Below are 14,171 nucleotides of genomic sequence, written 5' to 3'. Positions count from 1 at the left end.
GAAAGTAAGAATACCTCCAGAAAGTAATACAGGATAAGAAATAGTGAAAAAATTGTTCTTTTTCTTCTTTTTCATATCACAGCTTCATTGTGAGAGGAGTATGGTGACTTCCACAGGATTGTCTTTGATAAAAAAATGTAAATTTATTGAAAAAAATATCCTATTTTCTTGCATGTACTGATCTATTAAAAACATGTAAAAGTGTGTATTTCTTCAGTAATATTCTCTAAGGAAAAAAAATGAAAAAAACTGAACATTGCATGGACAAAATGCTCACAGTGGCGACCGAAAAGAAGTTTACAGTCTACTGTTTACTCACCTGTTACGTACTTTTCTTGGGGAGAGGGTGGGTGGGTCAAGATGAGGTTATGGGACCTGTTTGTTTCTTTGGGAGTCTCTCCATACTTGTGCTGCTCTTGAAAGACATTCTCAGTTTGAGGGACATGCTGCCTGAACCTTGAAAGGTATGATACCTCCATTTCAAGGAGCCGGAGACATTCTGTAGTAATTTCAGAGAAAATGTCTACTGCATAACAAGCATATTTTTTGCTGCAGGAACTGGCAGGTTTTCAGTATACTGCAGTAAGAAGAAATAATTTGATCACATCGGACACACAAATGGAGTAAGATATTGCAACATTTTTACTGGAAGGGAAGCATAGAGGTGGGGGACAAAAACACAGCAGGGTTCTACTTTGACAAGGCTTTAGGCATTGTAGTTGATAAATTAATCTTTGCTACAATCAAAGCCATCAGCGTATCTCTGAAGTTCAAGTGATCTGTGGGTCAGGGATGTTTTGTAGTAATTGTTTGGGCTTTGACATGGTTGTGTTTGTAACTGGAAGCCAGTGAGTCCTTGCAGCATCCAGTGCAGGGAGGTGGATTTCTGGTGTGATGCAAAAAGAGCAATGAGTTTTTGGTGCAGGTCAGGCTAAACAATAGAAACTTTCCTCTGCAGTAGAAAGTTCCAAGTCCTTGCATGCCCTTTGCTTAAAGCACCTGGTAGGAAAGAAAGGAATGAGACCTTTCAGCATGTGGAAGCTAGGGGCTTGTTCCCAGTGCTGCTGCTGGAGCAGGAGTGGGATCTCATGCCCCACCTTGCCATCATGTGGAACCTTTGAGATGCCTAATCCTGTGCAGCCTTCTGTACCTGACACATAGGCATGTCTTGAAGGAAAAATAAGCGCTCACAGGTACACTGTTGCTCACTTTCCACCAGGGTTCAGAGGAAGCTATGATAGCTTCATTTCTTGACTTTTACTACTGACACACTAAGGAGAGAATTTTATGATTGATTTACTGGGAACTGGATGATGACAGGAAAGTGGTTTGTTCTATGTCTCAATTTCAGAAGGATCTTTCTGAAATAGTGCTCTTACCGAGGTTTTTCTTGTTCTTTGCAGGCTGTGCCTTCCTAACATACTGCGAAAGGGAGTCTGCTCTAAAGGCCCAGAGCGCACTGCATGAACAGAAGACACTGCCGGGGGTGAGTCCAGACTGACAACATTTTTTTTTTTTTTTTTTTTTTTTTCTTTTAAATCTAAAAAATGAGTTACATATGGTGTTCTCATCTCAGATTTGGAAGGAGAAAGTGTCCATTTATTTGGATGATTCAGTATTTGTATTGTGCTAATAAAACCAAGATACCACCAACCCACCCAAATGGTTCCCATGCACAAAACTAAAAGCTTTTTGTCCTTACTGGGAATCAGGAAAACAGAAATCAACTGGTTATGGACTGGATTCTAGCAGCCTAACTCAGCTGAGGAGCTGCTTTAGGATTCTGACCACTACAGAATGTTAGTGGTCCTCACCAGGTGCTTCCTCTCACGACTTTTCTTCTCTGAAGCAAGGTTTGGCAGCAAGAAATCAAGAAACAGATCACATTATTGAGTTATCACAGAATGAAAACATATTCCTGATGACAAAGTGGTTTGACTCAGTTACTTTAGTATTCAAGCAGCTGTAGCAGATTGGAAAGGCGGTGAGACAAGGAGAAAAGAGAGAGAGAGGAAAGACGCACAAGAGATAATGAGGAAAATTATTCACATGAGCAAGATCTAAGGTTCAGACAACACAAGCAGAACTAAAAATAGAATCAGCATTATGTGGGGAAGACCTGCCCTGCTGGGATGGGTTTCTAGTTAAGTGGTTACCCGGGGGAGGGAGAGACTATTTAGATTCAGCCAGAGTGCGTGGATTGGGAGCAGCCAAGTGCTCCTGCAGCTGGAATGAAGCTGGCTTCACAATAACCAGGAGCCAGTGACCACGTAACTAAGGGTGGGCTTCTGAGGGCTCCAGGCTACATCTAAACTGAGAGGAAATCTATCCAAAAGTCTGTCTTTATTAGCTGGTGCTGAATGACTGATTGCTGTGTAGCTATAACCTACCTTTCCACCAGATCTAAGACACATCCCTTGCTCTGTGTTCTGAGGAAAGTGTTGATTCTGCTCTGCTTGTTTCCATCATCCTGGGTCTATTTACCTATCTCTAAGCCACCTTGCCAGTATGGAGATGCCCACGCACTTGCTCATCTACATCTATCTTTGCTTAAAAGGCCATACCTTATGCAAATATATACATACTTCATTCCCTAAAAATATTTCTGTCAGCTGACAACTCCCTCTGAATTACTTTTTTTTTCTAGAAATTCCTTAGCAGCAGATTGAAAGTAACTTCAGTCTTGGGAGGGGATTTCAGTTTTTCTTCCTCCTCCCCCTTCCAATATTTTCTTTTTGCTTCTCTCTTTCCTGAATGATAAAACTGGATAGAAAAAAAAAAAAAAACAAAGAGGGAGAATATGTTGCATAGGGATGTTTCAGGTAACATTTTAACTGAAATTTTATGAAATATACTTGAAATAAAATACATTTTAGATGTGATGAATAGGGTGTTGTGTATTTAAAAAAGAATAATTAAAATTCCAGATTTTCCACTGAGACTGCTTGCACTTCCCATTAGGAGATCATTCACTTTATGGAACCCTATCTTCTCTATGTGTTTAAAATCTTATCCTGAAATTGTATGATGATAAATCTTCAAGAACACAGTGGGTCAGTGAGATTGAGGACTCAGGTGTTGGAGAGGGAGGGCAAGTGATGATTTAGATTTTTTTTTCCCTAAGTTCCTTATGTGTTCATCATTCTGATTCTCAATCTCTGTGTTAGAGACTTCAAATCACAAAAGTCTTAAAGTCAAAACTGTTTTCTCAGACAGTGGTAAAATTCAACCAGCTTTTGCATTAGGATTAAGTCTTCCTTCAAAGGCTGCATCAACTAATTCTAGACTACAGGGAAACAATTTCTCCCTTGGTTTGTGCAATTTGTCTTACATATATTCCATACTGGCCACACTGCCTCTAGAAGGCTTTTTTTTTGTTTCCTTACACACTTTCAGGAGACCATCAGGATCTCACTGAGCTGTGAGCAGTGAATCCTCTGTCTAAAAGAGCAACCAGGATTCTTAGAGTTCTGAACACTGATTTTCCCATCCCTTTCATTTCCAGTTCTATTTGTCTCAGTTTAAAGGTTTACTTTCCACCAGCAAACCCTCTTCATGCAGCTTTCTGCCAAGTTTCTGAACTCATCCTCTGAATGATGTCACTGTAGTTTATTTAAGGAAACCAGTCTTGTCTCTTGATAAAGTATCATGCCTGGATACTGTTTTATGGTTCCTATCTGAGTAGCAGAGAATTATTTATGACTTACCTGACTGTTCTTGATAACATGCACCAAAAATATCAACCATAGTTCATCACCATAAAATAAGAGGCACTTTTAAGGTCAGGGGTCTAAGTCCTTATTCACATAAGTTCAAAATGAGACATATATAACATCTTCTCTTGACACACCACTGTCTGTGACACAAACAGCTCGACTGAGGAGGCATCAAAAAAAATTAACAGGCATGGTATAGGAAAAAATAAATAGTACTAGACTAGACATTCTTTCCTATTCCCCGGTAAACTGTACACTTTCCTGCTCTTGCAATATTGCTGTTTATATTCTTTGTATTGTAAAACACAGAACTGAGTAATTTTTAATAATATGCACATGAATGGTAATGTATGGAAATGGTGAGGCATGAGGAGGTTTTGTCCAGATTCAGATGCCTTGCCTCTTAGCTATGTATCACTTTGTTTTTTTGTGGAGTGGCTACATGCACATATTTTACAGTAATTACTTTCTGGATGTGCTTTGTACAATGACAGAAATATGTTTCACATATTTCTATATTATATGTAGGACATAAACTCATCTTGTGGAATAATCAAAAGATTTCCAAGCAGGTATGTGTTGATTAATAAAATCTTTATGGCACTTTGTTTTTGGGTGGGAAGGAAACATGATACATATTTCGAAGCAACTGGATTGGAATGTAAAACATAAGACTATCACTTGAATCTTCTTCATCTGAATGAGTAAAATAGGTTCTTTTGGAGATTTTGAAATTGTTTTGCCTAAAATGGCAGGTTAATGTGGCGCAGTGTGTAAAGAGCACTTTGTGATTGTTGGAGAATTCAAATTCTAGTGTTTACTTGTGATTGTTTATTTTACATATAATAGAGCGGCTGGATGATGAAGTATATTAGTTCTTTAATAATTTATAGAAATGCTTTGATGTTGCAGTAATTACATTAAAGGTCACATATCAAAGGTAATTTGGTTGAGCAGCTGTGATGGTTTCTCAGAAGCAATCAATATTGCTGTCCATGGCGCTGATTTCACCAAGGGGACTGCCAGATTAAAGGAGGCTTATTACCAGACAGACAGACACAGGGGAAATCAAGAACAGATTGGAGAGATGCACTATTCTTTTTCCTCACCTATAATTAACACTGTTCACCATAATCTGTGCTAATCCTTCATAGTGGGAAACCGCCTTTTTTTTTTTTTTTAACTCACATTATAAAAAGTGAATTAAGGCAAGGGAGAGAAATTTAGGGGAGCAGAAGAGAGAAATTAGAGAAAGTAAAAGTTGGCTCACCCCTGGGATTTCTGAGGCTGATATATCCCACAATGATAAAATGCAATATCAAACCACAGGCCATGGTCCCAAGGAAAGCAAGGTTGGGGGGTAAAACGATCTAGACAATGACAGTGCAACGTATGGGAGAATTATATCCGCCTGCAGATTTTGTATAATATTATCTATTTGCCCCACAAAGCTCCACAGGAAATGAAACTGGGGAAATAAAATTATGTTTTAAGTGTAGTCATTTTGATTACAAATTATAGTGAAGTGAACTTTTTCTCCCCTTTCTTTTTTCTTTCTCAAGTGAATGGCAGAGGATAATGCTGAGAAATGTAATTATGCTATCAAGATCTACTTTTATTTATAGCACAAATAAACTGAGCTCTTGTATGATAAGCACAGCAGCATTTTTCTTCCCCTAGTTCTTTGTGGCTCTCTCAGGCAACGGGAGAGAACAGTCCATGTACACTTGGTTGGAGGCACTGTCTCTTTGCATAATGTTAAAACCTTCCTGTAAGACTTGCAAAGAGTAACTATGAAATTAAGTATGTACGAAACTGTTAACCTCAGCAATCTGCAGGGCTTGTTCAGTCTGGGAAATAGGCTGGGTTTTCTTACTGTATCTATTCTTCTTGAAAGAGACAGTGGTACTACTGGTATGCTAAATTTCTCAGTGCGAAACATAATTAGTTTTCTCCCTAACTGTTCTGATATTCTTTGTCTCTTCTTGCCATCTAGAAAAAATGCATTCTGTTTTATTCATCATATGCAAAAATATGCCTCTTTAACACTAGAAGACAGGTGAGCTCATAAAACTCATATTAAACCCATTTTTTAAAGAAACAAAAAGTCTCCATCTAATTTCAGGTGCCCACAGTTTGGGGGTTTTTTTTTGTTTGTTTTTGGTTTGTGGGTTTTTTGCTTCTTTGTTTTGTTGGGGGGGTTGTTTGTTTGTTTGTTTGATTGTTTGTTTTAATAAAAAAGGTTTTTCCAACATTACTGGTCTTACCTGACTTAAATTTTTATGTATATGTGAGGAAAGACACCTGAACATAGAGGAGAGGGGGCAGGGTACCTTGCAAGGTCTGGCCTCTCTTAAATCCATGTCATAAGGCTTAAATGAGACATAAGTGTCATGTGGACTTCAGAAGTCCTGCACATATAGCATGGATTTCACTGTTTAAGCAAGCCTTGAAATTTTGCTCTCTTATTGTCTTTTTTTTTAATGTTTCAAAGCTTTTTCCAAAAGCTTGTTAGAAAACCATTAAACCACATATCACCCTGCATGCTGTGTTGTGCCAAAAACGGTATTATATTCCCACAACTTCCCATTTCAAAAGTTTTTCTCTACTGATGTAAATTGCAATTTGGTCAGCAGTGGTAGGCTGGATGGGTTCCATTGATTAAAGTAGCCTGCTGAACACACAGCTTGCTCACCATGCCCTTTAGATTTTGAAAGAAAACACATTTAATTGTTCCCTTGGGAGAAACATGTCTGTTTTCTGAAGTTAAAAATGAAGATGAAAAGGAATAAAACCAGATTTGAGGTAAGAGACTTGGAGAAAAAAAAAGAAAAGGAAAAAGAGAAAAAGAAACCAAAAAAAAACCCAGTCCTTCAGAAATTCTCCAGAAACTCTCCCTTTAAGATTTTTGGATGTCAATGTCATGCTTAAAGTGATATTTATTTTTTTTTACCCCTTGTTTCCTCCTTCTGAGTGACCAGGCAGAAAAAGTACTTTTGGACCTTGCTTTGGATAAAGCAGGGCAGAGGAGAGGAAGAGGAAGCTATAGGCACTTTCCATTTGCTAAAAACCCCTGTAGTTTGACAGTGCTGCTCTGTTCACCAGATGAGATGAAACACCTGGGTCCTATCTGCTTGGTAAACATTAAAGTTCCATTTCACTAGTTAAAGATTGGCTTCTGTATCCCTACAAGGCAGCCTCTAGAATACAAAGTAAACTCTCTCTCTGCTACCCAGTCCAAAGAGCTTTGCAGAGAAAGAGCACGGTGCCAGCATCCTGACAGAGCCAGGGTGTTGGATGCACACTGTTATCTCAGCTGAGACTGGTGTATTCATCACCTTTGTGGTGGCTAACCACACTCAGCCGGAGATGCAAAATGGGAAAAAGGCTTCCCAGTCGAGCCTGAGATTTGGTGGCAATTGAAAAATTATGTGCAAAAAAAAAATTATAAAGGTAGCATTGTCTTGTCTTTTTAATTTGACACCTTTTGGATCTCAGAGGATGATTTTCAAGTTATTCAACAAAAGCTTTTGCTGGACCTTCATTTGCTTTATGTGTTATTCAATGACAACTTTTCTCTCTGACGTGTCTGCCATAGGAGGATCAATCTAATTTTATGTACAACTGTAAAGATGAATGATAAGTAGAAAGGATTCAGGCAAGTACAAGCTGAATAAATTATAAAGGGCAAATGATGACAGGACTGGGGGTCCCAAGAGACAGTGATATGATAACAGAAACTAAAGACGAATTTATGATGGATGTAGTTAGCATGTACTGAGGCTGTTAATTCTTCAGGGTAGTTTTACAACTTCTTGTGATTGGAGCAATCAAAGTATTTCATTTTAAAGAGATGCTGTATATTTTCACTTGTCTGTTCTGCATATTTGTATGTATGTCCTCATTTACATGCATAGCAGTAAACTCCCATAGGCTAGTCAAGCTTACCTCCCATCAAAGGACCCCTATTCTCCAAACCATAATGCCGCTGTTTATGCATAAATAAATAGATAATGTGCAACAATTTGAGGGCAAAGCTGGATATCAGGGAAAAAAAAAGTTTCCATTTTCATAGAACACAGCGAACAAATTTTTTAGACCCTGCAAGTAGCTGAGCACCTCCAGCTACCTTCAAAGCGAAGCTCGGAGATTGAGTCAGCTCACAGATCCCTGATGAAAAATTATGTATAACAAGTTTCAGGTAGGTCAAATTTTGGGCTTAAGCTGCTGTAAGAGCAGCTGATGCAGCATCATAAAGTTAGAAGCAAATCTGATCTCAGAGCAGTTCTTGATTGCATTTCATTCATACTCTTATTTCTAACTCTTGTTCCTTATTATTAAGGATATTTGCATGAAAATGATCTTTTTTCCTTCCTCTGAAGGGTTGTCTCTTGTCTGTGAGTAATGCTTACACTGGCCTACATTTGTGAATACCATGGGCTGGATTCTGACTTCATTTACACAAGCGTAAATCAGCAATGATCTGATTGAGGTCAAGGGATTTATATGGCGTAGGAAAGAGCAGACTCAGCTATATTTGTCACTGCTGAAATGATGTCATCGTGAAAAGTACCGTAGCTCTAAATGGGGAAACATATTTTTAACAAAAATCTTTGCATGCGAATGCATGATCTCACAAAACACTGAGCATCCCTGACACCTGCTGGGCCCTTCAATAGCTCCCACAGCCCTTTTGCTACAGAGAGGTCCCAGCCCCAAACTGTAAGAATTAAGGATGTTTGGCATCTTGGCATTAGAACAGTGTTAACAATTAGATACTAATGAACTCTGAGTTTGGATTGCCAGTTGCATCACCCTACTGATTTGGCAGTGATGGGATACACCCAGGAATAGCTTGCAAGCCGTAGACCTTCATTTCTCATCCCACATTCCCAGTCACAGAGAAACAGAGGAAGAGAACAGGCACCCTTTACCTTTTCATTTTTTCAGTCATAGTGTGAGACATTACCTAACCCAGGAGTCACTGTCCATAGGCTAACCTTCCCAAAAACACCCACTTCCACTTCCCATATTTGAACTACAAAGTCTGTGATCTGCAAGGCCACTGTAAGTTTCTAGTAAAGCACTTAGGATAAAATCTTGTATAATTGTGTGATTTGGATTTCTTCCTGGGGTGATATGCCCACCTATACTATAGCTTTACAAGCTGTACCAGCCATAGCCAATGCTGGTGTGAGCATTGTCTGCCTGATGTTTTTTATGCAGTGTATACATCCCTTAAAATCCTTCAGATACTCAGTGACAATACAATAATTCCTTTTTATTTTTTTTTTAAACACAAAGGCTGAAGACCACACACAAGAGTGATGGATCAGATGTGTACCTATGCCACCAAAATCATTTTCTTTGAAACACACAGACCTGTGTCTTGATCTAATCTAATTTAAATAGTCTATGTAATAGCAATGAAAACATGAAAACATGGACTTGAATGCTGTGGAGTAACTGCATTCCATGACTGTAATTCCTGGTGGGCAGTTCTACAGTAAGGACTTGAATTTTTCCTGAAACATTATTTCTGGTAGTGCTACTTCTGCTATATAGGTTAAGAACATCTATGCTTGTTGAAAACATTTCAGTTGCAGAGTAGACAGCCTGCCAGCCTCACCATGTGAAATCCATCCACTGGCTGCAGATCCTTTAAAAAATAAGCCGTGTTCTCTACATTAAATAATCTAAGAGCATGATTTGTGCATTAAACTTAAAACTGTTCTTTAGGTTAAGGACACCTTTTAAAGAACTCTCTGAGCTGGAATGCTTTTGGGAGTGGCAGGAACTGTCCCATCTCTCCTCTCACGGGTAACTTCTGATAGGACTTGACGTGATGTAACCCATTTAGCCGCTGTGTTTCCCTTCTGCTGCGCTCTGTCTCCGGCAGGGAGAAAGTGGTGGGGAGTGACTGACCATGAGATTGCACTATCAGTTGAGGCGAGCAGGTACCTGAAGTGATTTTGCTCTTTTGAGTAAGCTGCAGCGAGAGACTTACAATGGCCCCGCATGTATGAGCTGCTGCACTTGGCAGGTTCCCAGCAATGTCAAATCTCTCTGATTAGTTTCTGTAAGTACAAGGACAAAATTAAGCCTAACCTATTTTTCAAAGAAGAAATGTGCATTTCCCATTTTTCTCTTTAATGGGAACTTCTTATATCTTGTGACCCATACCTTTTTCCCCCTCCCCTTCCCACATGTCACTCCTTTAAAAAAAAAGTTTGTTAAAATACAATTTCTTCTAAAAACATGCATTCAAATTTCCTTGATTTCTGTAACATATTTTGACCTTGATATGCATTCATTTTCAGCACCTAATGAATCTTCTGGTGCTAGAATGAAGTTGTTCTTTTACTTTCCCCTTAGGTATGGTATACTACAATCCTAAAATCCTCTGCTTCTTTCTAGTGCATATTTTCTTTGACATGTTGCAAAAAAATGAGTGTTTTGATCACTGGCTTTGTAGGCAGGTTTTGGCAGAGCAAGTTCTGTCCAGCTATAACTAATCCATTCCAAGCTCAGGTTGTTCCTTCAAACAGATGGAGAAAATTTATTTTTCTCTTGTTCTTAGAATGGCTCAGTAATTTCTATGCTACTATATTGACTTTGCACGGTAAATATGTAACTGATAAGACATGCTGGCATGAGTTTCTGATTTCATTTACAGCTTTGATCAGTGGAAGAGCACTTTGTTTTCAAGGTGGTAAAACTGGAATCAGTTTTTCTTGGTCTCTTTATTTATGGCTAGCTTACTGTAGAGATCTTCCTTGGTAAACATTTTAGGTGCTGTCTTTTAGGCTATTTTGTAGTGTCCTTTCTCAATGAAGTCACACTAATGTCTGCTGTCTGGCCAAGCATCATTTTCTCCTTTTCTCCTCCATCCCAACTCACCCCGCACGTCTGTCCTTGCCATCTCTTATCTCCTTTGTAGATTTGCTGGAAACATTACCCTGCATTCCCGTAATGCCTGCTTGGTGAAATGAGTTGAGATTACAGCTGCTGAGGAGGAACACCGTGCTTCCCATCTTTTTCTGCCTGGGAGAGCACGTATTTTCTCCAGAAAAAGGGAGAGACTCAGCTTGCTGAACATTTCCACATGTTTGTGATGCCACATGTATATAGAGCGCAGAGTTGGCTTGTCCTAAACCTCATGTCTCTTGAAATTATGAGGCTTAGTGTGTGTGAGCTTTTCAGTGCATACTCATGTTGCCCAAGAGAAGCAAGACACCCAGGAGAGGGTTGTACTTGTTGTGTTCTCTTGTCTGTTCTTCCTCAGAGCAACCGGGGATTGATTTCTCGGCCTGTGTTTATCCTGTGCAGGAGAAGGGAGTGGGATGTACAGAGGGTCAATCTTTCTAACCTTTCAGAGTACCTGCTTTGTTGGTAGCAGCCTGCTTCTCCCACCTTGTTGTTTTTCTGCCACCGCATCCTCACATTGCTTGACATGGCTCACGCTTTCACCTGGGAGAGGAGAGGCTGAGACACTCCTAGGGAAGTTGGGCATGTGTTGCTAGCATTCAACAAGCACAGAGCTTCTGAGGGGAGTCTGAGAAAGTGCTGATATTTGAGGGCTTTGTATGTTTGTTTTTTTTTTTTCGGAAGCTATAGCTCTACAAATGTGGATGCACTACAAAGAGTACAGATGTGACACCCTTCAAAGACAGTGTCTCATGTCCCAGTGGATGTCCCAGATTTATGAATTTTATTCCTCTTTAATTTTTAGTCAGTTAAGCCTTAAACCTTTTCCACCAGTACTCTGAATCCAACCTGCCACAGCACAACGATAATGCTTCTAAAGTGAGCCTGTCCAAACTAATTTCATTGTCCTTGTTGAGTGAAGTGCAACAATTAAGCAGACAGCACAAATGAGTCCAGATAAATCTAGTATTTACAATTATTTCAGTTTGGATAATCTAATGTGATATTCATTGTGCAGCTAAGAATTATGTTTCTCAGGGAGGAGGGGCTGTCATTCAGTACTCTTGTTGGCTGGATGTAAATTCAGAGTAACTCCATATGCTCTTGCAGAGTTTAAGCTTCTTTACATCAGTGCAGCTCAAATGAGAATCTTGTCCTCTTTCTTTAGATGCCCTATACAGCTGAGTCCCTTCAGCTGTGCTTGCAGTTTAGAGATACAGCCAAGGGAGCTGGAAGGTCATTTTTTTTTTTCTATTTTATTTTTTTTTTTATTTTTTTCCTTGGGCCAGGGTTGTGTTGTTGAACTCGCTCACTTTAGGGACTCCAGCTTTCTCTGAACACCTCTTCACTTTCCAGCACTGAAACACTGACTGACAACTTGAGTTACCCTCCAGATCTGGCATTGCTGCTGACTTTCTGAATAGAACTGCAATCAGATCTCCTCATTATGGGTGCCTCCCTTTCTTGGTATAAAACACCTTGTGGCTGTGCCCTGCCTTTCTACCAGTTCTAGCTGAAAACTCACAGCAATTCTGGTTGAAAGCCAAGAGATTTATACCAGCATATCAATGTTAAAAAGACAGATTTGTGCTAGTTTCTGCTTCATTTCTTTGCAGGATACATTGCTTCTTGCTCCCTCCTCCTGGTCCCCCCTCTGCTCAAGCAGACCACACGGTGTTGCTGGGCAATTTTCACCAACTTAATCACATTTGGGCCCAGTGTTTTTCCTGCAGACCCTGGAGTGTGCATTGCTTAGGCCTTGGTTATTAGTTTACACAATATATGAAGCCCATTAGAAGGGGATAATCAGGGCTTGGAGAAGGCCACCTCACTCGTTATCTGAGGAGGTTATGTTAAGCCTCTGTAGTTATTAATCATACTTTCCCATGCAGATAGCTGAAGATTAAGAGTCACATTTATCCTCTTTGCTCCTCATTCTTTTGCTCTGATGTGCAAACTCTTTTCATAGTCGTTGTTATTATGGTTATTCATAGCCCATCCAGCCAGCCAGCACTGCTCCTAAGATGTCACTTGAAGTCTTGCACCTATCTGAGGTGGCCTGATGATACAGATCAGAGCCACTGGAGGTCTCTCCATTTGAAACTCGGAAAACATCCTTGAGAGTCCTCGAAAGTCTCTGCTAGCTGTTATTGAATTGCAGTATCTTGTCCAGAGGCCAAGAGAATTCTGAACAGAAGCCGACACCATTACAAGAGCCAAGTTTAACAGCAACCCTCTTGATTTCACTTGCCTTGCTTTTTAATATCAGCTCTAACCTTGAACTTTGACTAAGATGATATGCTACCTTGTGGCTTTTTGAAACCTAGCCTTATGCCCTTTTAATCGAAGTGAATGATCCTTTTTCCTTACTTCATTTTTAAAGCACTTAAGTCAACTTGGATAAAATCAGAATTGTACCAAATGGACTCAACATTGTTTAAAAAAAAAAGTTTTAAAAATGAAAGTGTTTACTCTACAACAGAATTTTTTTTGCCCTAGAAATATGTTTAGGTTTTCATCACTCTCTTTCTGATATCCTGTGTACACAAAACAACTCCCCAGAAAAACTTGTTTAAAAACCAAGTAGTTGAAGCTTTTTCTCCAATGGCTCTAGTCATGGAGCCTTTGGCTCAATACAATTAAAGTTAAAACAACAGTTAACAACTAACACCATTCAGCATTTAGACATCGCACAACCATCTAGTCACAGATCACATCAGTGTACAGCTACTTCCTACTTCTTGCACACCTATTTCTTTGCTTTGTGCCCACTACCACCTTTGCAGAAACTGTCCTCGGATTTTTTTCTTGTCTCCCTTAAAGAAGACTGGTTTTCTGTGAGAGGACTTAGTTTCTGAAGCAGTAGCCATGTCAGTGACATGCAGAAATCCAAAACAATGGAGACCATAATATCTATCATGCAAATTTAAAATCACTTGTTCATCCAGTTCTTAAAACCTGGATTTACTCTTTGAACCTAGAGTGTGAGTTACCATGTGTGTACGTTTTCCCATCCTAATATTGTTTCTCAATCTGTGAAAATAGGCAAATTTCCAGAATGAACACTTTGTAACATTTTTCCTTTGACTGAAACACATAAAACTCAAAACTCTGATTTCTCCTTAAGAAGTCTATCTCATCCCCAAATGCTGTGTTTATATAACAATTCTGCGTATCTAGAGGAAATCAGTACTGCTGTATTGACTGAGAAGTCCACTAGTCTCTGTCATCTCATGATCGGGCTTCTTCTTTTTTCTCTTTTTCTTCTTTTGTATTTTTTGTCTTCACCTAGACAGCATGCTTGATAATGCATAAGACCTTTGCTGGGGCATTATAGGGTTTTTTTTGGTTGGTTAGTTTAGGGTTGGGGGTGGGGTTTGTTTGTTTGTAGGGTAGAGTTTTTGTATGGTTTCTTTTTTTAATTATTTTTAATGAAAGTATTTTCTCTAGAAAATGTCAATTCAAGACCTTTTCATTTGAGGGATCATAGTGGATTTGATCATGCATTTATGTGAAGACTGAGTTTTG

At 39.3% G+C, this 14,171-nt stretch overlaps 1 protein-coding gene across 14 annotated transcripts in view; it reads left to right on the top strand.

Moving 5' to 3' along the window:
* Window positions 1-14,171, top strand: part of CELF4 (CUGBP Elav-like family member 4) — a 697,556-nt gene that overhangs the window by 89,459 nt on the left and 593,926 nt on the right. For all 14 annotated transcript variants that reach the window (XM_030969503.1, XM_030969501.1, XM_030969500.1 and 11 more), the window contains exon 2: window positions 1,404-1,486. In XM_030969503.1, the coding sequence (XP_030825363.1) occupies window positions 1,404-1,486 (83 nt within the window). The remainder of the gene's footprint in view (window positions 1-1,403; window positions 1,487-14,171) is intronic.

This window comes from Camarhynchus parvulus, chromosome Z (genome assembly GCF_901933205.1).
Source record: "Camarhynchus parvulus chromosome Z, STF_HiC, whole genome shotgun sequence".
Lineage (NCBI taxonomy): Eukaryota > Metazoa > Chordata > Aves > Passeriformes > Thraupidae > Camarhynchus > Camarhynchus parvulus.
This window is presented reverse-complemented; position numbering and strand designations above follow the sequence as displayed.